The 25,093-nt window shown below is 43.7% G+C and overlaps 1 protein-coding gene across 5 annotated transcripts in view; it reads left to right on the top strand.

The window, feature by feature from the left end:
- Positions 1–25,093, top strand: part of AOAH (acyloxyacyl hydrolase) — a 183,239-nt gene that overhangs the window by 97,453 nt on the left and 60,693 nt on the right. For 3 of the 5 annotated variants that reach the window (XM_038390784.2, XM_043508742.1, XM_038390781.2), the window contains exons 17-21: positions 9,254–9,426; positions 13,710–13,768; positions 13,874–13,933; positions 16,559–16,655; positions 22,982–23,058. In XM_038390784.2, coding sequence (XP_038246712.1) covers positions 9,254–9,426; positions 13,710–13,768; positions 13,874–13,933; positions 16,559–16,655; positions 22,982–23,058 — 466 coding nt within the window. The remainder of the gene's footprint in view (positions 1–9,253; positions 9,427–13,709; positions 13,769–13,873; positions 13,934–16,558; positions 16,656–22,981; positions 23,059–25,093) is intronic. The other 2 variants (XM_043508743.1, XM_038390790.2) reach the window with 1 other exon arrangement.

Below are 25,093 nucleotides of genomic sequence, written 5' to 3' on the forward strand. Positions count from 1 at the left end.
ATTATGAAGAAGCAGAAAGCATACAGGGAGTGGAAGATGGGAGGGATCAGCAAGGAAAGCTACCTAATTGAGGTCAGAAGATGTAGGGATAAAGTCAGAGAGGCTAAAAGTCGAGTAGAGTTGGACCTTGCAAAGGGAATTAAAACCAATAGTAAAAGGTTCTATAGCCATATAAATAAGAAGAAAACTAAGAAGGAAGAAGTGGGGCCGCTTAACACTGAGGATGGAGCGGAGGTTAAAGATAATCTAGGCATGGCCCAATATCTAAACAAATACTTTGCCTCAGTCTTTAATAAGGCTAAAGAGGATCTTGGGGATAATGGTAGCATGACAAATGGGAAGGAGGATATAGAGGTAGATATTACCATATCAGAGGTAGAAGCGAAACTGAAACAGCTTAATGGGACTAAATCGGGGGGCCCAGATAATCTTCATCCAAGAATATTAAAGGAATTGGCACCTGAAATTGCAAGCCCATTAGCAAGAATTTTTAATGAATCTGTAAACTCAGGAGTATTACCGAATGATTGGAGAATTGCTAATATAGTTCCTATTTTTAAGAAAGGAAAAAAAAGTGATCCAGGTAACTACAGGCCAGTTAGTTTGACATCTGTAGTATGCAAGGTCCTGGAAAAAATTTTGAAGGAGAAATTAGTTAAGGACATTGAAGTCAATGGTAAATGGGACAAAATACAACATGGTTTTACAAAAGGTAGATCGTGCCAAACCAACCTAATCTCCTTTTTTGAAAAAGTAACAGATTTTTTAGATAAAGGAAATGCAGTGGATCTAATTTACCTAGATTTCAGTAAGGCATTTGATACCGTGCCACATGGGGAATTATTAGTTAAATTGGAGAAGATGGGGATCAATATGAACATCAGAAGGTGGATAAGGAATTGGTTAAAGGGGAGACTGCAACGGGTCCTACTGAAAGGCGAACTGTCAGGTTGGAGGGAGGTTACCAGTGGAGTTCCTCAGGGATCGGTTTTGGGACCAATCTTATTTAATCTTTTTGTTACTGACCTTGGCACAAAAAGTGGGAGTGTGCTAATAAAGTTTGCAGATGATACAAAGCTGGGAGGTATTGCCAATTCGGAGAAGGATCGGGATATTATACAGGAGGATCTGGATGACCTTGTAAACTGGAGTAATAGTAATAGGATGAAATTTAATAGTGAGAAGTGTAAGGTTATGCATTTAGGGATTAATAACAAGAATTTTAGTTATAAGTTGGGGACGCATCAATTAGAAGTAACGGAAGAGGAGAAGGACCTTGGAGTATTGGTTGATCATAGGATGACTATGAGCTGCCAATGTGATATGGCTGTGAAAAAAGCTAATGCGGTTTTGGGATGCATCAGGAGAGGCATTTCCAGTAGGGATAAGGAGGTTTTAGTACAAGGCACTGGTGAGACCTCACCTAGAATACTGTGTGCAGTTCTGGTCTCCCATGTTTAAAAAGGATGAATTCAAACTGGAGCAGGTACAGAGAAGGGCTACTAGGATGATCCGAGGAATGGAAAACTTGTCTTATGAAAGGAGACTTAAGGAGCTTGGCTTGTTTAGCCTAACTAAAAGAAGGTTGAGGGGAGATATGATTGCTCTCTATAAATATATCAGAGGGATAAATATAGGAGAGGGAGAGGAATTATTTAAGCTCAGCACCAATGTGGACACAAGAACAAATGGGTATAAACTGGCCACCAGGAAGTTTAGACTTGAAATCAGACGAAGGTTTTTAACCGCCAGAGGAGTGAAGTTTTGGAATAACCTTCCAAGGGAAGCAGTGGGGGCAAAAGATCTATCTGGTTTTAAGATTCTACTCGATAAGTTTATGGAGGAGATGGTATGATGGGATAATGGGATTTTGGTAAGTAATTGATCTTTAAATATTCAGGGCAAATAGGCCAAATCCCCTGAGATGGGATATTAGATGGATGGGATCTGATTTACTATAGAAAATTCTTTCCTGGGTATCTGGCTGGTGAATCTTGCCCATGTGCTCAGGGTTTGGCTGATTGCCATGTTTGGGGTCAGGAGGGAGTTTTCCTCCAGGGCAGATTGGAGAGGCCCTGGAGGTTTTTTTGCCTTCCTCTGTAGCATGGGGCATGGTTGACTGGAGGGATGCTTCTCTGCTCCTTGAAGTTTTGAACCATGATTTGAGGACTTCAATAGCTCAGACATGGGTGAGGTTTTTCATAGGAGTGGTGGGTGACATTCTGTGGCCTGCGCTGTGCAGGAGGTCGGACTAGATGATCAGAGTGGTCCCTTCTGACCTTAGTATCTATGAATCTAAAAACTTGTTAGTGTGCAAACTTTTAAACAGTGTGTGTGTGTGTGTGTGTGTGAGAGAGAGAGAGAGAGAGAGAGAGAGAGGATAACAATGAGAAATATGTGTGTAGCTCTAAGGGTAATATATTGCCCTAATTATGTAAGGGCCCCTTAAAATAGATTGACACAAAGTAGCATTTTGTCAAACATCCACACATTAATATTTGCATGGTCTGCACTGACATAATGTACTGTGACAGAAATCAGTTTCTGAGTATCTTAGTGTTATGGATTGACATGATAGGAAGCTATTGCAGAGTACTGTGTCCAAGAACTGTGCTGATGTCCTTTGACGATGTGTTGACAGTGCATTCATCCTTAGTGTTCTCTGATGAGCCTTGAAGTAACTGCTGCAAAGACTGAAATGGAAATGTCTGTAAGACATCTTTTTGGTTTGTTTTTGTTTCAAACACGATCATGGAAAGGAAATTACAAAAAGATACATTAAAATAGCATCTGCCTGATATAAATGGACAAAGGTAGGAAAACTTGGAGTTAAGAATGTCACTTTGTCTTCAGCACAACCCATTGTGTTTCCATATTGCACAGGCCGTACATAAGAATGGTGGTTTTGGACTGTAAGTGCTGCAATATCTGTGGGCTAAACAAGGTGAATTAAGGGCAGACCAGCAAACCTTATCACAAAGACTCCGCTTATGCAACGTTCAGCTATAAAATAAATTGCACCTGCTTTCCACAGAGTTCATTGTTCATTACCAGCATTAAGGTTAGCTTTGCACTACCTTCGTGAGGTAGGTAAGTATTATTGTCCTTACTTTAAAGATGAGGAAACTGAGGCACAGAAATTTAGGGTATATCTACACAGCAAAGAAAAACCCACATCTGGCCCCTGCTAGCTGACTTGGGCTTGTGGGGCTCTGGCTGTAGGGTTGTTACATTGCTGTGTAGTCTACTGGGTTCAGGAACCCTCCCACCTTGCTGGGTCCTAGATCCCAGGCTCCAGCCCCAGGACCGGCTCTAGGCACCAGCAAAGCAAGCATGTGCTTGGGGCAGCACAATTCCAGGAGCAGCATTCTGGCCACTCCTTTTTTTTTTTTCTTGGGGTGGCAAAAAACCTAGAGCCAGCCCTGTCCAGCCCAAGCCTGGAAATCTACACAGCAGTGAAACAGCCCCACAGTCCAAGCCCCGTGAGCCCCGTGGCACGGGCCAGCCATGGGTTTTTCTTTGCTATATAGGCATACCCAGAGGTGAAAGTACAGAGCCGATGTGCTGTCCCGGGACCAGCTTTCCCAGATGGCAATTTAAAGCCCTGCGGTAGCGGCAGCGGGGCTGCAGCGGGAATTTAAAGGGCCCCGGAGCTCCAGCCGCTGCTACCGCCCCGGCCCTTTAAATCACCGCCTGAGCCCTGCTGCCAAAGCCCTGGGGTAGTGGTGGCGGGGCTCTGGAGTGGATTTAAAGGGCTGGGGCAGTAACAGCGGCTGGAGCACCAAGACTCTTTAAATCCCCGATGGAGCCCAGCTGCTGCTACCCCAGGGCTCGGGTGGGGATTTAAAGGGCTTGGGGCTTTGGCAGCCACTACCACAGCAGAGCCCCAGGCCCTTTAAAGCTCTGCCAGAGCCCAGAGCCCAGGGTTAGCGGTGGCAGCTGGGAGCCCCCAGAGCTCCTCAGTCATTTAAAGGGCCCAGGGCTCTGCTGCAATAGCAGCAGCTAGAGCCCTGGGCCCTTTAAATCACCCCTGAGCCCTGGGGTTTCCAGCTGCCTCTGCAGCTAGTAGCTCGGGGGTAATTTAAAGGGCCCCAGGCTCCCAGCCACCACTACTGCAGATTTAAAGGGCCTGGGGATTTAAGGCCCTGCCTCTTCCGGTTGAGGCCATGCCCCCTGCTCAGGACTCCAGCGTACCAGTAAATCCTCTAACTTATAGAGTCATAGATACTAAGGTCAGAAGGGACCATTCTGATCATCTAGTCTGACCTCCTGCACGACACAGTCCACAGAATCTCACCCACCCACTCCTGTGAAAAACCTCACCTATGTCTGAGCTATTGAAGTCCTCAAATCGTGGTTTAAAGACTTCAAGGAGAAGAGAATCCTCCCTCAAGTGACCCATGCCTCATGCTACAGAGGAAGGCGAAAAACCTCCAGGGCCTCTTCCAATCTGTCCTGGAGGAAAATTCCTTCCTGACCCCAAATATGGCGATCAGCTAAACCCTGAGCACATGGGCAAGATTCACCAGCCAGATACTACAGAAAATTCTTTCCTGAGTAACTCAGATCCCACCCATCTAATATCCCATCACAGGCCATTAGGCCTATTTACCCTGAATATTTAAAGATCAATTAATTACCAAAATCACGTTATCCCATCATACCATCTCCTCCATAAATTTATCGAGTTTAATCTTAAAGCCAGATAGATCTTTTGCCTCCACTGCTTCCCTTGGAAGGCTATTCTGAAATTTCATTCCTCTTTGATGGTTAGAAACCTTCATCTTATTTCAAGTCTAAACTTCCTGGTGGCCAGTTTATATCCATTTGTTCTTGTGTCCACATTGGTACTAAGCTTAAATGATTCCTCTCCCTCTCCGGTATTTGATATATTGCTCTCTGATATATTTATAGAGAGCAATCATATCTCCCCTCAACCTTCTTTTAGTTAGGCTAAACAAGCCAAGCTCCTTGAGTCTCCTTTCTTAAGACAAGTTTTCCATTCCTCAGATCATCCTAGTAGCCCTTCTCTGTACCTGTTCCAGTTTGAATTCATCCTTTTTAAACATGGGAGACCAGAACTGCACACAGTATTCCAGGTGAGGTCTCACCAGTGCCTTGTATAACGGTACAAAACCTCCTTATCCCTACTAGAAATACCTCTCCTGATGCATCCCAGAACCGCATTAGCTTTTTTCACAGCCATATCACATTGGCAGCTCATAGTCATCCTATGATCAACCAATACTCCAAGGTCCTTCTCCTCCTCTGTTACTTCTAATTGATGCGTCCCCAGTTTATAACTAAAATTCTTGTTATTAATCCCTTACTTTCACCCCGGGCATACCCTTAGTGACTTGCCCAAGAACAAAGTCTGGATGGAATCTGGGTCTCCTGACTGATAGTACTGTAACCTGTCCCCAAGCCCACAAGGAGAAAAAAGAGGACAGGCATGATAATGAAAACAGATATAGCAATACACGATGTGAGTTAGATCCCCAGGTGGTGGTAATTCATTCATTAATTGAAAGCACTTAACTTCTTTGTATTGACTAGTCCAAATCCTCAATTTAAATCTGTATAGCTCCAATGACTTCAGTGAAGCCAACCCAGTTCACATCACAATATTTTTAACACTATGGCTAAATTATAAATAGTTCTCTGCATGTATTCAATTTTCAAGCTGTGTTTTGTTGTGATTGGTCAGACAAGGCTTATGGGATTGTGTCTGCTTCATGGCTTGAGCACTTCCAATATGAATACTTAGGTGCACAAAGCTCAAATTTGCTTTCTGTGAATTCTTGTACATGTGATTTTAGAATCACTTCCTGCCGACACTGATTGCATGAACATTTGTGGAGAGCAAAAGCAAAAAGGACACACGCATGGCTGAAATACATTCATTTTAAATTAAATATGAATATTAATGGGAACTGTTTTACAGCATTCAGCCAGCACTAATAGAAAGCAATAGTCTTAGACTTTCATGAATGACTTTAAGACAATTTAACTCCAAGTTCAGAGCAGCAGTGTAAACCTAAGCTCATTCATCCCATACAGCATCTGGTCCATTTAGTACTATTTCCCAGTAGTTTGTATTCAATAAGATTTTGTTCCATATTGTGCATGGCAGCACACACATACACATTCTGAATTTTAACCACAGTATCTTAAACTTCCATTTTGAAATGACTTTTGAGAGCCAATATGATACGGACTCCCACAGTAATCTTGCCAGCAAATTAAAGTAGTATGGGCTGGATGAATGGACTATAAGGTGGATAGAAAGCTGGCTAGATCGTCGGGTTCAATAGGTAGTGATCAATGGCTCCATGTCTAGTTGGCAGCCAGTATCAAGCAGAGTGCCCCAAGGGTCGGTCCTGGGGCTGGCTTTGTTCAATATCTTCATTAATGATCTGGAGGATGGCATGGACTGCACCCCCAGCAAGTTTGCAGATGACACTAAACTGGGAGGAGTGGTAGATACGCTGGAGGGTAGGGATAGGATACAGAGGGACCTAGACAAATTAAAGGATTGGGCCAAAAGAAATCGGATGAGGTTCAACAAGGACAAGTGCAGAGTCCTGCACTTAGGAGGGAAGAATCCCATTCACCGCTACAGACTAGGGACCGAGTGGCTAGACAGCAGTTCTGCAGTAAAGGACCTGGGGTTACAGTGGACGAGAAGCTGGATATGAGTCAACAGTGTGCCCTTGTTGCCAAGAAGGCTAACGGCATTTCGGGCTGTATAAGTAGGGGCATTGCCAGCGGATTAAGGGACGTGATTGTTCCCCTCTATTCGACATTGGTGAGGCCTCATCTGGAATATTGTGTCCAGTTTTGGGCCCTACACTACACGAAGGTTGTGGAAAAATTGGAAAGCATCCAGTGGAGGGCGACAAAAATGATTAGAGGGCTGGAACACATGACTTATGAGGAGAGGTTTAGGGAACTGGGATTGTTTAGTCTGCAGAAGAGAAGAATGAGGCGGGGATTGGATAGCTGCTTTCAACTACTTGAAAGGGGATTCCAAAGAGGATGGATCTAGACTGTTCTCAGTGGTAGCAGATGACAGAATGAGGAGTAATGGTCTCAAGTTGCAGTGGGGGAGGTTTAGGTTGGATATTAGGAAAAACTTTTTCACTAGGAGGGTGGTGAAGCATTGGAATGCATTACCTAGGGCGGTGTGGAATCTCCTTCCTTAGAGATTTTTAAGGTTAGGCTTGACAAAGCCCTAGCTGGGATGATTTAGTTGGGGATTGGTCCTGCTTTGAGCAAGGGGTTGGACTAGATTACCTCCTGAGGTCCCTTCCAACCCTGATATTCTGTGATTCTATGAACTGTAAATACAATACTTTATTTTTGACACTAAAAATAGGTGTCTATGGTAATGTCCTTTCCCAGCATCCACGTCAAATAGCCAGACTGAGTACTGGGCAGACGTGGATAGATAAGGAGGAGGGACTCAATGAGGTGACTCGATGAATAAACAGCATAAACAGAGTGGTGGAGAGAGAGAGCTGAAGCATCCATGTAGGCAGCTCCTCCCATAGATTGTTTATGACCTGTCCCCTGTGCACTTCCACGCAGGGAGCCCAAGGGACCTGGGCTCCTAGCCAATTAGCAGGTGCGTGGGTAGCCCTCTGGTTCCTAACACCCTCTCTTTCGCAGTAAAACACCACAAGTTGCATGGTCTGGGGACATCTTAGCCACAGAGATGAGGACTGGATGTGCGCCGCAGAGCCATGTTCTTAAAACTGGCCTGTTATCTCTCGAGTCAGTGGAGCACAAGTAACAGGAGTGTGTACAGTAAGAGTGCATGTGTGTGTGTGTCAGGAAGTTTTGGATATAATAAACCAGTTGTTTAAATCCATATAAAAGAGGGATGTTCTCTAGGCAGCCCATTTTTTAATTCAAATTTATTTTGCATTAAAGAGGTTTTTTGAAGCTGTTTCCTGCTGAATGTAATAAGGGAAAGGTAAATCTGCTCTGACTAATGACTGAGACTCCCGATCAGTGAAAACCGAAGTCTTTGTTGCTGTATCTCACTGACAATCGCAGTATTTTAATAATGTGCCTGCGCAATTATTCTGTGGAAAATGAAATGTCGGCTGCTCCTACATCTAATTTCCTACATTTGCTACAACTGCAGTATCCGCTCTCCCTTGGAGCACTGGTAAAAGACGCACAAGATTTGAAAGCCTCATCTATACACGATGTCTGTCTGTTATACCCAGATAACAAGGTATTGAATGGGAGATGTACACAGTAGTTTGGAAAACATCTGTTGTTATCCAATGCAACTTCATAACAGTATCCTAAATTTACACCACATCTTTCATCCTAAGTGATTTATATACTCAAGAATCATTTCATCCACTTCTGGGGTGAAACACAGCAGCTGTTTAACAAAACACAACAAAACAATGCAAAAATTTAGAACAGTAAGTGAAGAATATCTTCTCCAAATGAAACTTCAGGGGGAAATTTAGCACAGTTGTGTGTAAATACCCAAACTGGAATTTTACAAGTACATCACTGTATTTACTATCGCTGTTTTCTTGGAAAGTGACATGGAATCTTTAATGACCACAAAGACAGGACCTTGGTTTTGTGTCTCATCCAAAAAAATTGTACCTTAAGGTAGAAAATTAGTGTCACTCTCACCATGTCTGGGTACTGGTTCAGTACTGATTTAGAGGATAAAATGCCAGGCTGAATCACAAATACCATTTCCTCAGCACTTTGATGTTCCTTGGTGTTCCCCAGGCAAAATTATAATCCCACGAGAATCAAGGTACTGGATGATATGGTATAGGTTTGTGGATTTTAAGGCCAGAAGGAATCACTTACAATAATCTAGTCTGCCCTATAATCCTAATTCCCATCTCACCGTGCATAAAAATTAACTCAGTTGAAATCAGTAGAGTTACCTCACAACAAAATCAGTGCAAGAAAGAAGAGAATCAGGCCTTGGGTCCTTTTATATAGGGAGGCCACTCTGTGTGCTTATTAAAAAGCATGCACTTGCTTGTTTTTTGTTGTGTTGAGGGTTTTTTACATGACTTGTGACTGTGGAAATAAGTGATACCAAACCAAAGAACATTGTTTTCATTCCATTTTAATCAGCTATTACAAAATGGAGAAGCACTGACTAATAACACTGCTGTTTCATGCTAAACACTGTCTTTTTGTGTGTGAGCACATTAATCAGTAAACTATCTGACCTTTTTTTCTATCCTTTCATATATAGGAAACCTGACACAGTGGCTCACATGACTACACCCAACCAAATGCACGCCAATGTCATGCAGATGCTGCAGTATCTAAACTCTCAACTTCCTAAAGGCAGCCATGTGATTTTAACAGGCTTGGTAGACGGTCGCTTTCTGTGGGATCAATTACATAGCAGATACCATCCTCTTGGTAAATATCTGACCTTGTTTTTAATTTCCTAGGCATGAATCTTGAACTCCACTGATGTACATTACATGATGGTTTTAGGATTGGTGAGCCCCTGAACTCAGTGGTATTATACCAGGGTTGGATTTGTCCCGGTTCATCCAAAACTGCTGTATAACTGGCTGATCATTGTTTTTGGGGAGGTTGTTCCTGGAGCTAAACAGAGTCATTTACATGAACATCTGTCCACACCCAAATTTTAGATGTTTAGATAAAATTGGACCCAGATTTGAACAACCCCATGTCTAGATTTTGCAGAACAAACCCCAGCCAATGAAATTTTGCAAAAACAAAGTCATGCCCAATAGCTCCCAGTGAAAGTGGAGCTGTGCAACCCCAAAGTTGACAACATTAACAAGAATGTGCTTGGGCTTTTTTTAAACATAGAATTGTAATAAGGCACTTTGGGACAGTTCTTGGAATCCTCTCATTTCAGAATACATGTGAGGCTGCACCCATGACCATGGTAAGCTCTTCGGGGGCCTGTATTTTTGTTCTGTGTTTGTACAGCACCTAGCACAGTAGGGTCCTGGGCCATGACTGGGGCTCTACACACTATGGTTATGTTACTACTACTAATAATAATTAATAATTTATAAATGCACACCCTGTTTCGTGGCTTGATATTATGCCAAGCGAAGAAGGAGGCATTGCCATGAAGGGCTGCTCATGTATGGGCCGGTGGGAAACTCCCTGGAATTCACAATTTTTTGTATGTGCAGACAAGTTATGTTGCTTGGGATGTGCTTTTTGGGGTTCACCTACCCAAAATTAATAAGAAATGTAAAGTTTTGTACAAAGAGAGAGAACGAGACTGCAAAATGTTTAGCATATTCTCCTCCAAAGCCTCTGATCCCACTGAGGGTTACCGAAAGAAACTACAACATTTGCTCAAGAAACTCCCTGAAAAAGCACAAGAATAAATCCGCACAGATACACCCCTGGAACCTCAACCAGGGGTATTCTATCTGCTACCCAAGATCCATAAACCTGGAAATCCTGGACGCCCCATCATCTCAAGCATTGGCACCCTGACAGCAGGATTGTCTGGCTATGTAGACTCCCTCCTCAGGCCCTACGCTACCAGCACTCCCAGCTATCTTCGAGACACCACTGAGTTCCTGAGGAAACTACAATCCATTGGTGATCTTCCTGAAAACACCATCCTAGCCACTATGGATGTAGAAGCCCTCTACACCAACATTCCACACAAAGATGGACTACAAGCCGTCAGGAACAGTATCCCCGATAATGTCACGGCTAACCTGGTGGCTGAACTTTGTGACTTTGTCCTCACCCATAACTATTTCACATTTGGGGACAATGTATACCTTCAAATCAGCGGCACTGCGATGGGTACCCACATGGCCCCACAGTATGCCAACATTTTTATGACTTAGAAGAATGCTTCCTCAGCTCTCATCCCCTAATGCCCCTACTCTACTTACGCTACAGTGATGACATCTTCATCATCTGGACCCATGGAAAAGAAGCCCTTGAGGAATTCCACCATGACTTCAACAATTTCCGTCTCACCATCAACCTCAGTCTGGACCAGTCCACACAAGAGATCCACTTCCTGGACACTACGGTGCTAATAAGTGATGGTCACATAAACACCACCCTATACTGGAAACTTACTGACCGCTATTCCTACCTACATGCCTCCAGCTTTCACCCAGATCACACCACACGATCCATTGTCTACAGCCAAGCTCTACGATACAACTGCGTTTGCTCCAACCCCTCAGACAGAGACAAACACCTACAAGATCTCTATCATGCATTCTTACAACTACAATACCCACCTGCTGAAGTGAAGAAACAGATTGACAGAGACAGAAGAGTACCCAGAAGTCACCTATTACAGGACAGGCCCAACAAAGAAAAGAACAGAATGCCACTAGCCATCACCTTCAGCCCCCAACTAAAACCTCTCCAACGCATCATCAAGGATCTATAACCTTTCCTGAAGGACGACCCATCACTCTCACAGATCTTGGGAGACAGGCCAGTCCTTGCTTACAGACCGTCCCCCAACCTGAAGCAAATACTCACCAGGAACCACACACCACACAACAGAACCACTAACCCAGGAACCTATCCTTGCAACAAAGCCCGTTGCCAACTCTGTCCACATATCTATTCAGGGGACATCATCATAGGGCCTAATCACATCAGCCACACTATCAGAGGCTCGTTCACCTGCGCATCTAACAATGGAATATATGCCATCATGTGCCAGCAATGCCCCTCTGCCATGTACATTGGTCAAACTGGACAGTCTCTATGTAAAAGAATAAATGGACACAAATCAGATGTCAAGAATTATAACATTCAAAAACCAGTTGGAGAACACTTCAATCTCTCTGGTCACTCGATTACAGACCTGAGAGTGGCTATCCTTCAACAAAAAAACTTCATAAACAGACTCCAATGAGAGACTGCTGAATTGGAATTAATTTGCAAAGTGGATACAATTAACTTAGGCTTGAATAGAGACTGGGAGTGGATGGGTCATTACACAAAGTAAAACTATTTCCCCATGTTATTTCCCCCCCTCCCCTCACTGTTCCTCAGATGTTCTTGTCAACTGCTGGAAATGGCCCACCTTGATTATTACCTACAAAAGGTTTTTTTCCTCCCCCCATGCTGGTAATAGCTCATCTTAAGTGATCACTCTCCTTGCAGTGTGTATGATAACACCCATTGTTTCATGTTCTCTATGTATATAAATCATCTCCTCACTGTATTTTCCACTGAATGCATCCAATGAAGTGAGCTGTAGCTCACAAAAGCTTATGCTCAAATAAATTTGTTAGTCTCTAAGGTGCCACAAGTACTCCTTTTCTTTTTGTGTAAGGAACTGTGTATGCACACAATCATCCAGGGATCAACTCTGGGACTATTTGCACCAAGGGTTTAAGGCACACACCCGTATCACTAGGAGTGATTAAGGAGTACTCTAAAGGAGTAATTGCCTTAGCTCTAAGTATAAGTGGAAGGCTGTTGTAGTTGCTGGGTCCAGTCAATAGAGGAAGAGTTGATCATACTGCTAAACCAGTACAATATACCTGCAACTGATTTTGCCAAGCTCTGGGTATTAGAGCTCTTCAAAGCTTCTATGATTTCTCTCTCTCCTAGGTTCATCCTGTAAATTATTGGCACTGATATTACAGCCTGAGAAAGTTGTCCTATATAGCATATGCTACTCTAACCCTTAAAAGAACACATTTTCCTACCCCACCACAGAGTGAACAATCTCCTTTTCTATTCCACTTTGCCAGTATCCCTATATGCTTTCTTAAAAGGGGTACTTAAAGTACAGAGGTGCCTGTAACACTTCTCTTTTTTGCTAATGTAAATGCATTGCTTTGCCAAATGCATATTGATCCCAAAGGTGTTTCCTTGTAGCAGAGAGCTGATCGTCAGATGTCAGGTTTAGCATTTTGCTATCAGTTTAATCAGTGAGTGACAACGAGAGAAGTGAGCAGCCAAAAAATGCCTATAGTTCTCAGAGCAAGCAGGGCCAATGTGTGACTTGATGAATGTCAGAGGAAGTCTGCCTGGGGTTTAAGTTAGTGTTTGAATTCGCTCACCCACGCAGATGTATACATTTCCTTCTATGACAGGCAAATTGTTTCTACCTTTTAAAGATAACCTTTCTATGGTAAACATGAAAACAGTGCGTACCCAGACGCCTTCAATCTTCCTTTTGGGTTTGAAATGGCTAAATTTGTTTGGAGAGCGAAAGAAGCGTTAATGGATAAAGCATCAGTCATTCACACTGGAGATTTGAACAGGCTATTATATGACTACACTTGCACGGAGGTTGAATTGCCTGTGGAAGAAGGGGGAGACGTAGGTATGTGGGAGAATGACAATAGTTCCTGAACAATGAGACTCAGATAACTGGCATTGCAGAAAGTTCATGCTGCTGCTGCTGTCACCATACCTGGGGCAAAATTCTGGGTCTTGCAGGATATGAGTAACTCTTGTTGACTTTAGCGGGAATTACTTGAATCCTGACGGTGGAAAATAAGCTTCTATTCCCCTTACCAGTGTGAGTAGTTCTACTAGTGGGATTACTCATGCAAGTAAAGCGAACAGGATTTGATGCCTAATCTGCAAACTTTCAGTTCCTCTTAGCCTACATGGTATAAAACTTGGTAACCAGGTACAGTAGAGGGTTTCAAACAAGAAAATTGGACTTAAAATATGAAAAGCTAAACACTTCTTTTTTTCAGGTCAGCTAAATAAAGATATCACATATGAACAAGTGTATTCATTCCTAAGTTGTCTTCAGGTAAGTTTTCCTCTTCAACTGGTTAAATATCTCTTTTTTTCCTGTCTTTCCTTTCCTTTTCTTTCCTTTCCTATCACTGAATCAGTATTTTGTTTGATCACACAGATCAGTCCCTGCAATGGGTGGATGTCTTCAAATGAAACCCTCAGGAACCTCACCTCAGAGGTATGTCTAAAAAGGACAGTTTAATAATTTCTTTGGTCATCCCCTTTTTAAAGGGAGTGGTTTTGGATTGTGCTCTTGGTTTTCTTTGAAGATAAGGTCCCAAATGAAAGATATCAGTATTTTTATTTTCATAGAGATGGAGGCAAGCCCAGAAAATGAAGGTCTGGATTTCAAACACCTCTGAAGTTCAGGGCTCTTCAAGTCTGGGATCTGGGCTTAAGTTATGGAATTCAGATTTGGATTCTAGTTCTGATTATGCCCCAGACTTAGTCACATGGGACATGATTTACCATTGCACTATGACACAAATAGATGTATTGTAACCGCTTGTTCTTTAAGAAGAGAGCTTATTTAATAAAAAGCAAAGATGCCTGCTTGGAACCCATGTGAGTGAACAGGGCAAAGAGGAAAAGTAATTGTGACTACAAAATCCAACTGCCTTTATTTCAGTGGGAGCAGAAGCAAGTCCTAACGGGCCAAACTGTAAGGTCGTTACTCAGGCAAATCCCACTGACTTAAGTGCCAATTTACCTGAGCAAGAAGTGCCTGAAAACTGGATTTGGCCCAAAGTACCTTAATGTGCAGGGCTACACAATGTTGCCAATGCAGGTTTCTCTATAAATTATCCTGGAAACCTGACCCTACAACTGGCCAATGAATCATCTGAGGGCCACAAAATGTTAGCAACTTACTTTCTCTAAATCAGGGGTCTCAAACTCAATTTAGCTTAGGGCCAGTGCCAATCCTCAAATCCTCCCAGCGAGCCAATAATGTCACTCATGCCACCAAGAACTCGCCCTCCAAAACTCTGCCTCCCCCAAAACTCCTCCCACATTTCTAAGGCTCTGGGAGGGAGTTTGGGTGGGGGAGGAGGTCTGGGTTAGGGGATTGAGGTGCAGGCTCTGGGAGGGTGTTTGGGTGCAGAAGGGGTGAGAGGTTGGGCTCTGGGAGGGAGTTTGGGAGGGGAGGGGGTCTGGAGTGCAGGCTCTGGGAGGGAGTTTGGGTGCTGGGTGCAGGCTCTGGGCTGGGGCAGGGGGTGGGGGTGCAGTAGGAGGGGGTGGGGTTGCAGGCTCTGGGAAGGATGAGGGAGGAGCAGGGAGGGGTGCAGGCTCTGGGAGAGAGTTTGGGGACAGGAGGAGGTATGTGGGGAGGGATGGGGGTGTAGGCTCTGGAAGGGGGTCAGAGGGTGCGGCACTTACCTGGGGCTCCAATGCAGGGCAGGCCGGGGGGCCCACACACACTGCTGCCCCCAGGCACCATCCCTGCAGCTTCCCATTGACCACAGGGGCGCTTGGGGCAGGGGCAGCGCACGGAGGCACAGCCCTGCCCCGCCCCAGGGCCGCAGGGAGGGGCCGGCAGACAGGTGGAGCGAACAGGCAGATGCTGCTCACCTCCGCTGTGCTGCCGGGGCCCCAGGCCATTGTGAATTGCCTGGGGTGGGGGAGCGCCCAGGGGCAGCAGGTGGGGCCAAGAGAGAGACCCAGCCCCAAAACTGCTGGAGTCCCACAGGCCACACTGGGGAGGGAGATGGCCTGTGGGCTGTGAGTTTAAGACCCCTGCTCTAAATATACAAATATATTTGAGGTTCTCTCCCCTGCAGTCATGCAAAACAAATCAGTGGTTTGTCCAGACTGGCAGTTCTGGGTGTATTTGTGATAATGTTTCTATTCACTAGACAATAATTATGGCCCCAATTTTACAAAGACTTACCCACGTGGTTACCTTTATGTGCTGTGAGTAGTACCATTGATCATCAATGCATGTAGTTAAGAACACACAGAAGTCTTTGCAGGATTGGAGCCTACGCCTTTTTATAAGACAATATAAACTCTCAGTACATATCTGTTGTCCAGGAACTATTCATATGTCTGCAGGTCAACATTCTGAGCTCTTGTCTGAAAATAACTTTGTACGTTCTTACCTAAACTGTGCACATTAAATGAGATTCTGATCTCCATTACGGTGGAAGAAATCACACTGGAGATACATGAGTTAGTTGAGTCCACTGAAGTCAATGGAGTTACTCTGGATTTACTCTGCAGTAAGGGAGATCAGGATATGGCATGTAAATACTGCACCAGCAGCATGGGAAGGGGCAATGTACAGGGAAGGAGAGAACTTTGCCTATATAAGGAATTTCAATTTTCCGCAAACTGTAGGAGCGATGAAAAGGGCCTCCAAAACGAGGGTTCTAAGCCCTGGTCTACACTACAGAGTAACGTCAACGTAAGGCAGCTTCTGTTGACCTAACTATGTCAGTGTACACACTACTGCCTTGCTCCCGCCGATGTAAGTGCCCTACTACACTAACATCATAACTCCACCTCCACAAGAGGTGTAGGGTTTATGTTGACATAGTTACGGCAACGCAGTGTTCATGAAGACACTGTGTTACTTACATTGGCTGTCATTCTTGTCAATTTCACAGCTCCAAAATTGACAAGAAAGCCTAGGGCTGGTGGTGGGCTCCAGCTAGAGCCCGGCTGCCTCCCATCCTAGCTCCCCTCTCAGGGAGCTGAGAAGCCCAGACGGCTGCTCCTCACACATTGGTTACAAAAGGTGAACCCAAGTGAAGTGGTTTCAGTGGCAGTGAAAATCTCATTAATTTCTTGGCTTTTTTTCCAGAGAGCTTTACAGCTTTCCAATGTCCTGAAAGAAATAGCAAGATCTGAGATGTTTGCCAATTTTGATGTTTTCTACATGGATTTCCCACTGGGGAAAAGTAAGTTGCATTTTGTACTATTCAACAAGCATTTAGATAAGAATGAGACAAACAGCTTTAATATGCTTCTTATTTTTAGTGCTGTACAGTGAAAATAGCAGCACATTCAGCCAGCATGGACCTAGTGATAGGGCTGATGGTCACGTGAGGAGACTCTTCTTAGTTTCTCATCCCAGTTCCACTATCTCTAGGATAGACAGCGCACACAGCCCCTGAGATAGAGTGCCCCATGTTGCTCACCCGCTGGCCTCCTGGCTGATTAATAAGGGGCATTCATAGGTTTCCAAGCAATGCAGGATCTTGGATGTGTTGCGGGGGTATAAAATACAGGGGCACTGTGAAACTCTGAGGAGCCTGAGAGGTCCCACACAGGGGAAATAGCATTCAGCCTGCAGCACTCTGAACAGCTAGAATTGCACTTAGAGTAAGCAGCACTTTTAATCCAAACATCTCAAAGTGATTCACACACAATAATAAATTAAGCCTTACAAGGCATCTGTGAGGTAGAGCAGGCAAACAGGTTACTAACCATTAACTGGGTGATGAGAGATCATTCTCTGTGAGGATCCCTCAGTCCAGCAGCAGGCTTCTACCCCAGGTCCGAAGTATTCCTAGTCTATTGACCTGCAGGGCATGCTGCAGGACACATCTGTTTATGCAAGCTGCCACAGAGGTGAGCTTTGGAAAGGAATCAGATGCGTGGGTGAGAGGGAAGTTTGGTGCTCCGCAAGTGATCGAATTTTTAATGTATGGCATTTGCATCTCAACCCTTGGATAGATACCCGTTTTTCATTTTTGTACATATCTAATAATAGTAACAGAGGTTCTTCAAGCTGAGTCTCTGCACATTTGTTTTAATAATGAAGAAACTAAGGCTCAGAAAAAGTAAGCATTTACCCAAGCTCCCAAAAGCTGTTGGAGGCCTGGGCGTAAATATAGGATGGATTGGAGGGAAGGAGGCATTCCTCTTCTGTTGGGATTAGGGAGAACTCGAGGGGAGCACCAAAGGGGCAAGAGGGGCAGCATCAGCAAGAGGCATGTGTACAATTAGCTGCTTGTCCCCCTCAACTTTAAGGCCAAAATTCCTCCAGTGATTAGAGGTACTATAAGGCTGGCAAGGAAACTGAAGTTTTCCAGCTTTCCAATCCTCTGCCCTCCCCATTGACTTTCCCTCTCAGTTTAATATTTCTTCTCTATTGTGGTTACATATTGTAGAAATAGCATTTTTGTTTTTAAAATATCCTGATGTAATGCTTTATTAAAAACCTACACAATCATTTTTAAACCCCCAAAAACCTCCATGGAGTTGGCTCCTGGGCCAGATGATTCTAATAAAAAAATATTGCTGTTTATACTGTGGTACACCAGATTTTCTAGGTTGGAGTTTGTCAAGGTTCCTTCCCCACTCTGAACTCTAGTGTACAGATGTGGGGACCTGCATAAAAGACCCCTTAAGCTTATTGTTACCAGCTTAAGTTAAAAACTTCCCCAAGATACAAACTTTGCCTTGTCCTTGAACTGTATGCTGCCACCACCAAGCATCTTACACAAAGACCAGGGGAAGAGCCCACTTGGAGACGTCTTCTCCCCCCCCCCAAAATATCCCCCCAAGCCCTACACCCCCTTTCCTGGGGAAGGCTTGATAAGAATCCACAACCAATTTGTACAGGTGAACACAGACCCAAACCCTTGGATCTTAAGAACAATGAAAAATCAATCAGGTTCTTAAAAGAAGAATTTTAATTAAAGAAAAGGTAAAAGAATCACCTCTGTAAAATCAGGATGGTAAATACCTTACCGGGTAATCAGATTCAAAACATAGAGAATCCCTCTGGGCAAAACCTTAAGTTACAAAAAGACATAAAAACAGGAATATACATTCCATCCAGCACAGCTTATTTTACCAGCTATTAAACAAAAGGAAATCTAACGCATTTCTAGCTACATTACTTACTAACTAACAGGGGTTGTGAGGCTGCATTCCTGATCTTTTCCTGGCAAAAGCATCACACAGACAGACAGACCCTTTGTTCCCCCCAGATTTGAAAGTATCTTGTCTCTTCATTGGTCATTTTGGGTCAGGTGCCAGGTAGGTTATCGTAGCTTCTTAACCCTTTACAGGTGAAAAAGGTTTTGCGTCTGGCCAGGAGGGATTTTATAGCACTGTATACAGAAAGGTGGTTATCCTTCTCTTTATATTTATGGCACGGCCCCACAAATCACAGATAGGGTGAACGACGGGCTGTGATTTTTTCCTGGAGCTCTAGGAGAAAACGGAGTTAATAAGACACATGCACCTCTAAATATACTACTAACTGTATAAAGACTAACAATATTTTCCACATCTCAAGGACGATTTTAATCAGTTGATTCTGGAACAGCTTCGGTGCTATTGTTGTTCATGCTAGCTCAGGTATTCTACACATGCTGCTATCACACCTCTGATTGCAGTGTAGACATACCGTGATACTTTCTCAGGGAGTTCAGGACTGTGAGTCATCTTGTTACTCCCATGCCCCATCGAGAAAGGGACTTGTTGGAGCTAAACTATGTGATAGGATCCCCGGAGTACAACCTGGGGCTGGGGTGCCCCCTTAACTATCCAGCCTGGACTCTCTCTCTCACAATGCTTTGTTTGTGACAAGCAGCAAAGCCCTCCAGGCACTGTTATCACTCAAGCATGTGGAGCCCCGTACCCAGCTAGAATGCATGAATGCTCCCTGAGCCACCCACGAATCACCCGACAAAAGACACCAGCAAATCTCCCAAGCCCCCAGCCTTGTATCCCCAGACTAAACCATCTTGCCCTGGCCAGAAGCCTGACCTGCGTACGTTTATTACCCAGTCCACCCGTCTCTCACTGTGGAGAGGACACACACTAGCTTTTGTAAACTGAACTAAGATTGCCCAAGCACTTCAATGAAAACGCACTGTTTTAGGTAAAATATAAAACAGATTTATTAACTACAGAAAGATCAATTTTAAGTGATTATAAGTGGTAGTCACAAAAGGTCAGAGATAATTACCAAAGAAAATAAAAGGTAAGCACACAATCTAAATCTTAAACCTTATTAGACTAGGCAATATTTGGATCAAGCAATTTTCTTTCCCCCCTAGATGTTACAGGTCTTAACAAACAGGGTTTCCCTTTAAGCTTGGGAACAGTTTCCTCAGTTCATGTCTTTGTCTTCCCAGTGTTCTTGTTGCTTCCAGTGTAGGTGGGGGAGAGAAAGGCCAAAGTATGATGCTACTATTTTATATCCTCAGTCCATGTACCTGGAAAACACCAATCCAGACATGTTCTGGTGAGCTTTGCTGAGTTACAGAGTTGAGCAATCCCCCATTGTGTGATGCTTGCGTAGCGCTCCTAAAGCATTGCAAATCCCTTGTTTACAACTCCCCTGCTGATGAATGGTCACTTAACACTGGGTGTAGGAGTGGGTCACCACCCTTGTTGTTGCTGGGAACTAGCAGTAAGTTCAAACTTACAACATATTTCAGTCACAACCATAGAGCAAAAATCTCATAACTTCAGACATACTAACAATATGCGTATTTGGACAGAACAATGCATTTCAGCAGATCATGAGTTTTCATATGCTATCTTAAATGACATGCTTTGTATGAAATGTATCATAATTTTATGACAGGGATGACTAAATGGGGGTTGCTTTGAGGTACAGAATGCCAGACACTCCCTGCTGTTAGGCTCCCAGACTGTCTCCTCAGAAGGTCTGCCTGCCTTTACTCTACCTTGCAGGTTAAGCTCAGGTGCGCTCCAATCCCCAAACCTCCTTAAAATGTGTTCCCCTACAGTACCCAGCCCCTGTCAGTGGACACTCACAGAGACGACCAAGTTTGCTGTTTCCAAGGGACAGCGTATATACCAGCCTGTTATCTCAGCTGAAGATTCACCCTTTAATATATTGCACTGAGATGAACTTATAGTAAAACCAAGAATAAGTTTATTTAAAAAAAAAACAAGCACTGGGACTCAGGATCCACTTTTGGATCAGAAGCCAGTGGTTTTGAAACAATGGGATGCCCTGTGTGACAGCAGAGCTAGGATTCCAGGGTGCCTGTGGCTCAGGGGCTGTGCACGGGTTGTGCAATAGACAGACAGTGAAGTACAACTTCCAGCCAGTATTGTCATTGTGGCTTTTCTGGCAGGGGTAACTATCAATCAGAAATCGGTCCATAGGCTTATTTAAAGTAGGAGTAGAAAAAAAAAGTGAAGTGAAAATTATTAAGGGCTGGATGATCCTGTCCTGTGGAGAGAGGGCAGACAAAATTGCCAGGAAACTCTGTGAGATGAAGCTCACTGAGCTTCTCAGCTTCACAGGTCCTGGGAGGGAGCCTTGCAGATCTGGACACATATTAATGGCATCGGTCTGTGATGCCTTTGGGGTGTGTAGCACCAACACTCCCCTGCACCATGCTAGTGCAATTCTATTTGCTCCATGAACTAGTGTTCAAGGGAATGGGAGGGCTCCCTGCATCTTCTCTCCCTGCTGTGCAACCTGGCAAGGGCAGGCAGAGTCTGCCACTTAAACACTAGTGTAGCCTACAAATCTTGTCCCAGAACCACTGGTCTGGTTGAGCTGTGCTTGGTGCAGGGCCAGAGTGTGTGATACAGCCATGTAGCACCGCCACGGGAGGGGTGTATGTAATGGTCCAATGAGTTACAAAGCCTAATGCTGCATCATTGGCTAGAGATTAAATATATCCGAACAGATTCTCAGCTGGTGTAAATCAGCACCGCTCCATGGAGATTAGGGGCCCAGCACTGGTTTACACCAGTTGAGAACCTGTCCAATAGCTTCTGAAGACGTTTGAGAACATGGGATACGTGGCTGAAGGCCAATCTCTCCCCTACCCACTTTAATATCAATACAGGTGAACTCCCTTCCGTGCCAAGGAAAAGAATAAAACATGTTTTGCTCAAACACTAATTTGAATCCCAAAATGAAATGGTACCTTCAATCCAAAATCCTCACAGTATTACGCTTCCTAGGATTGGTCCGTGCCTATGCCTCCCAAAGGAAATTTTTACAAGATCCTTAATGCATAAAAAAAGATACTAACAGGAATACAAACCAAAAGGCATCATCCCTTTGCATTATATCTTTGCATCCTTGAATTATACCTCTCCTATTCCTTCTTGCCTATATGAAGACAGTAATTGTTGTCTTACTTGAGATCACATGTCCTGGATTAAAGTATATAGTATTGAGGTATGGCTGAGTAATATTGTATCACTAATGTATCCCAGATCCCTTATGAAAATGCACTGTGTATATCTCATGAGCAAATTTTTTTAAATAATATAATCGCCTAATTTTAAGAAGGACTTGGAGCACCATGATTTTTGTGTGTGTGTAATGTACAAGGAAGATCCAGAAAGTATGGTGTGTTACAAATAAGCAATACATTTTTTTTAAAATCTATCTGTTTTGCATCACTTATTCTTTGTCTGTTTAAATCAATATTGTGGGTCTGATTCTACAGATAAATCCGTGTTTGAAAAAATCTGAATCGGGCCCAAGGTGCAACAGCAGTGATTCTAGGGCAGGTTGTTGAGCCAAGCAGAAATGCTGTTTTCAAAAGGGAGATGGAGGAAGAGAATATGTTCCCTCATGATGGAATATGTGCATAATACCATTAAAAATTCTCAATCCATCATTATAAAATAAATTATTGAATTAGGAGTTGGCTAAGGCCATTTCCACTGGTCTGATGCATGATCGCCATTCAACCCTTTCCAAGAAAGGAAGCTTTTTATTCCTTCCATGGCTCTGGGGCTTACAGAACAGCACCATTTGCCTTGAATGCAGTGCTTATATAATTCAGAAAGGTTATTTTGTCAGAGTTGAAAAGGGCCACTCGCAAGAAAAGTAACTGAAAATGACATTCTGTTCCTGAAGACATCAACCCAACTGTCTACTGGTACAGTCTCTTTTTCCAAGCAGAAATGTCTTTATTTTTGGCTTTGCTGAAGATGCTGTTGATGTAAAATGAGGGAGTGTTAAATATTTCACAGTGTCACTCACTACAGCAGCATATTTAGTTGGAAGGCAAAGTTAATTGTTTTACAATCATTTATGTTCAAAGAACTTCCCTGTATAAATACATTGGATAAAAAAATAAAGGCTTAAATACTACCCTACCGAAAGGGGAGTGAATGCGGTATTGGCTCTGCACTATTTCATAAATTAGCATAATCTTTATGCACAGCCGTTGTTTGCTAAAAATACTCTATCTGATGTGGCATGAAGGGGATGTGATGTGTGTGTGTGTTTAATCCTTTGTGATTATGTGATTGACAGTTGCTGATGAGTGGCACAAACTAGGAGGAGAAAGCTGGCAGCTGATAGAACCTGCTGATGGATTCCATCCTAGTCAGGTAAAATAAAATGTGGGGAAAAAAGGGGCGAAGTTGTTTAGGTTTTCAAAGACTCGTGCTTCAAACTCCCTGGAACCTCAAGTTCAAATCTCAGGAGGGGTTGTCAGCCCGACATCCTTCTAAGATGAGTACATTGCGTTCCCTTGTGTTTGGAGGACAGATTATAAACTGAGGTTGGTTCTGCTCTGCATTAAAGATACTTGCGTCCTTGGCCAAAGTTTCCCTGCTTTCCCATGTAGTTCAGAGTGCCATGAGTCTGCATAATGCCCCCGAATAGTTCCATTGCAGTTGTACTGTGTTGTATACTGTAGTTGGAAACCTTCAGTCTCAATTTGCTGCTTTCCTTCACTTGTATGTTGTTCATTGAGGCAAAGACTGGGTCTGTGTACACAGCAGCTTGGAGGTGTAGCGATAACACACTAAAAGTGTGTATGGCACCACAGGCAGAGGATCAAATTAGCCAGCTGAGTACAAGCCCGCCTGACCACTGGGTACGTACTCAGGCACCTAGCCTGAGCCAACGTCCATGCTACCATGGTCACTGCTATTTTAGTGCACTAGCTCAAGCACAGTTCATGCGTGTATGTCTACCCGAGCTAGGAGTTACACCTCCCAGCTACAGTGAAGACATACCCTTACACGTGTGCTTCACTACTACCCACATGCTTCAAGTTAAGCACATACATGAAATTTTGCAAGCTCAGGCCCTAGTATATTAAGCTACTCAGTTAGGGCGAGTTTGCGCTCCACTGCCTCATGGATGCACAATGGGGAGGGGGCACAAGAAGCCTTCCACCTCATTTCATGTTTGATATCCAGGAGCTGGCCACATGGAATTGTCTTATTCCATATCTGTAAGAGAGCATAGTTTGGCATTTAAAAAAAATGATCTAGAACAACTTTCTCTTTGCTGGTTTCTTGGCTTTCAAAAATCCACAAGAAGTAAAATATCGGCAAATATTTCCAGCATTGCTCCCGAGTAGGACTAGCTGCCACAGTGCACAAACGCTTCCAGTGCTGCAGCTGCAACAGGCCATGGCAGATCTCCCAGCAGTCACTGCCTGGCATGAATATTAACTGTTAGCAGCCATCTCCTCTGGCGTGAGTGAATAGTTCTGAACTGCCCCTTGTCAGTGGCAAGACTCCTGTTCTGTGCAGTGGCCTTAGGGTCCTGCCTTATATGGGGCCAAGTTCTGTGGTCTTTCCTTAGTTTATATTTGGTCCTTAACTCAGGCCAAATTCCACTTGTCTCTATAGGAATTTGCTTCAATAAGGACCAACTGCCAGATTTTTAAAGGTATTTAGGTGCCTATCTCCCATGGCTTTGCATGGGAGTTAGGCACCTACTAGGAGTATTGCCTAACTACCTTTAAAAATCTGGCCCCATGTACAAACTGAGTAAAGGCCTCTGGATTTGTCCCATAGGTTTTGTAAAGGGATTTGGGACCCTTAAGGATGAAAGGCTATATAGATGTAAAATATTATTGTGATTATTTTATTAGACGGAATTAGGTAAAATCAAGCCATAGTCCCATTAATCATCACATACTTTAGAGATGGATTTAGAAACATTTGCACTCCTTCCTATATTAGAAACACATACCCTTGAACCATAGGCAGATCAGCTATTGGAATGTCTGACCTATTCTCCAGACTGGTTGTGGCAGCATGTTGAATTTTGGTCACTGCCTGAAGGAATTGAGGGTTATTTTCCATGGTGGTGTTTCTGTGTCAGATAAAGTTGACGGGACACTATGGCAAAGCCACTGCTAGGAGTATTGCTTTCAAGGGCATTACTGCCTACTGTGATGGCATTCAGTATGGTGGCCCTGGTTAATCACAGAATATATGTGAAGTACCCTACAGGGGGTGGGAGATTTGAACACCAGTCCATCCCTAGTTGTAATACAGCCCAATATTCTCAAATGTTGCTGTTGGCCATGCAGTGAGGGCTGTGAGTGTTAAAGTCGTATTAGATATTACAGGCCTCATCTATTTTTTATATCCGTAATAGACAGCTGAGGCAATAGACAAG

This window comes from Dermochelys coriacea, chromosome 2 (assembly GCF_009764565.3).
Source record: "Dermochelys coriacea isolate rDerCor1 chromosome 2, rDerCor1.pri.v4, whole genome shotgun sequence".
Lineage (NCBI taxonomy): Eukaryota > Metazoa > Chordata > Testudines > Dermochelyidae > Dermochelys > Dermochelys coriacea.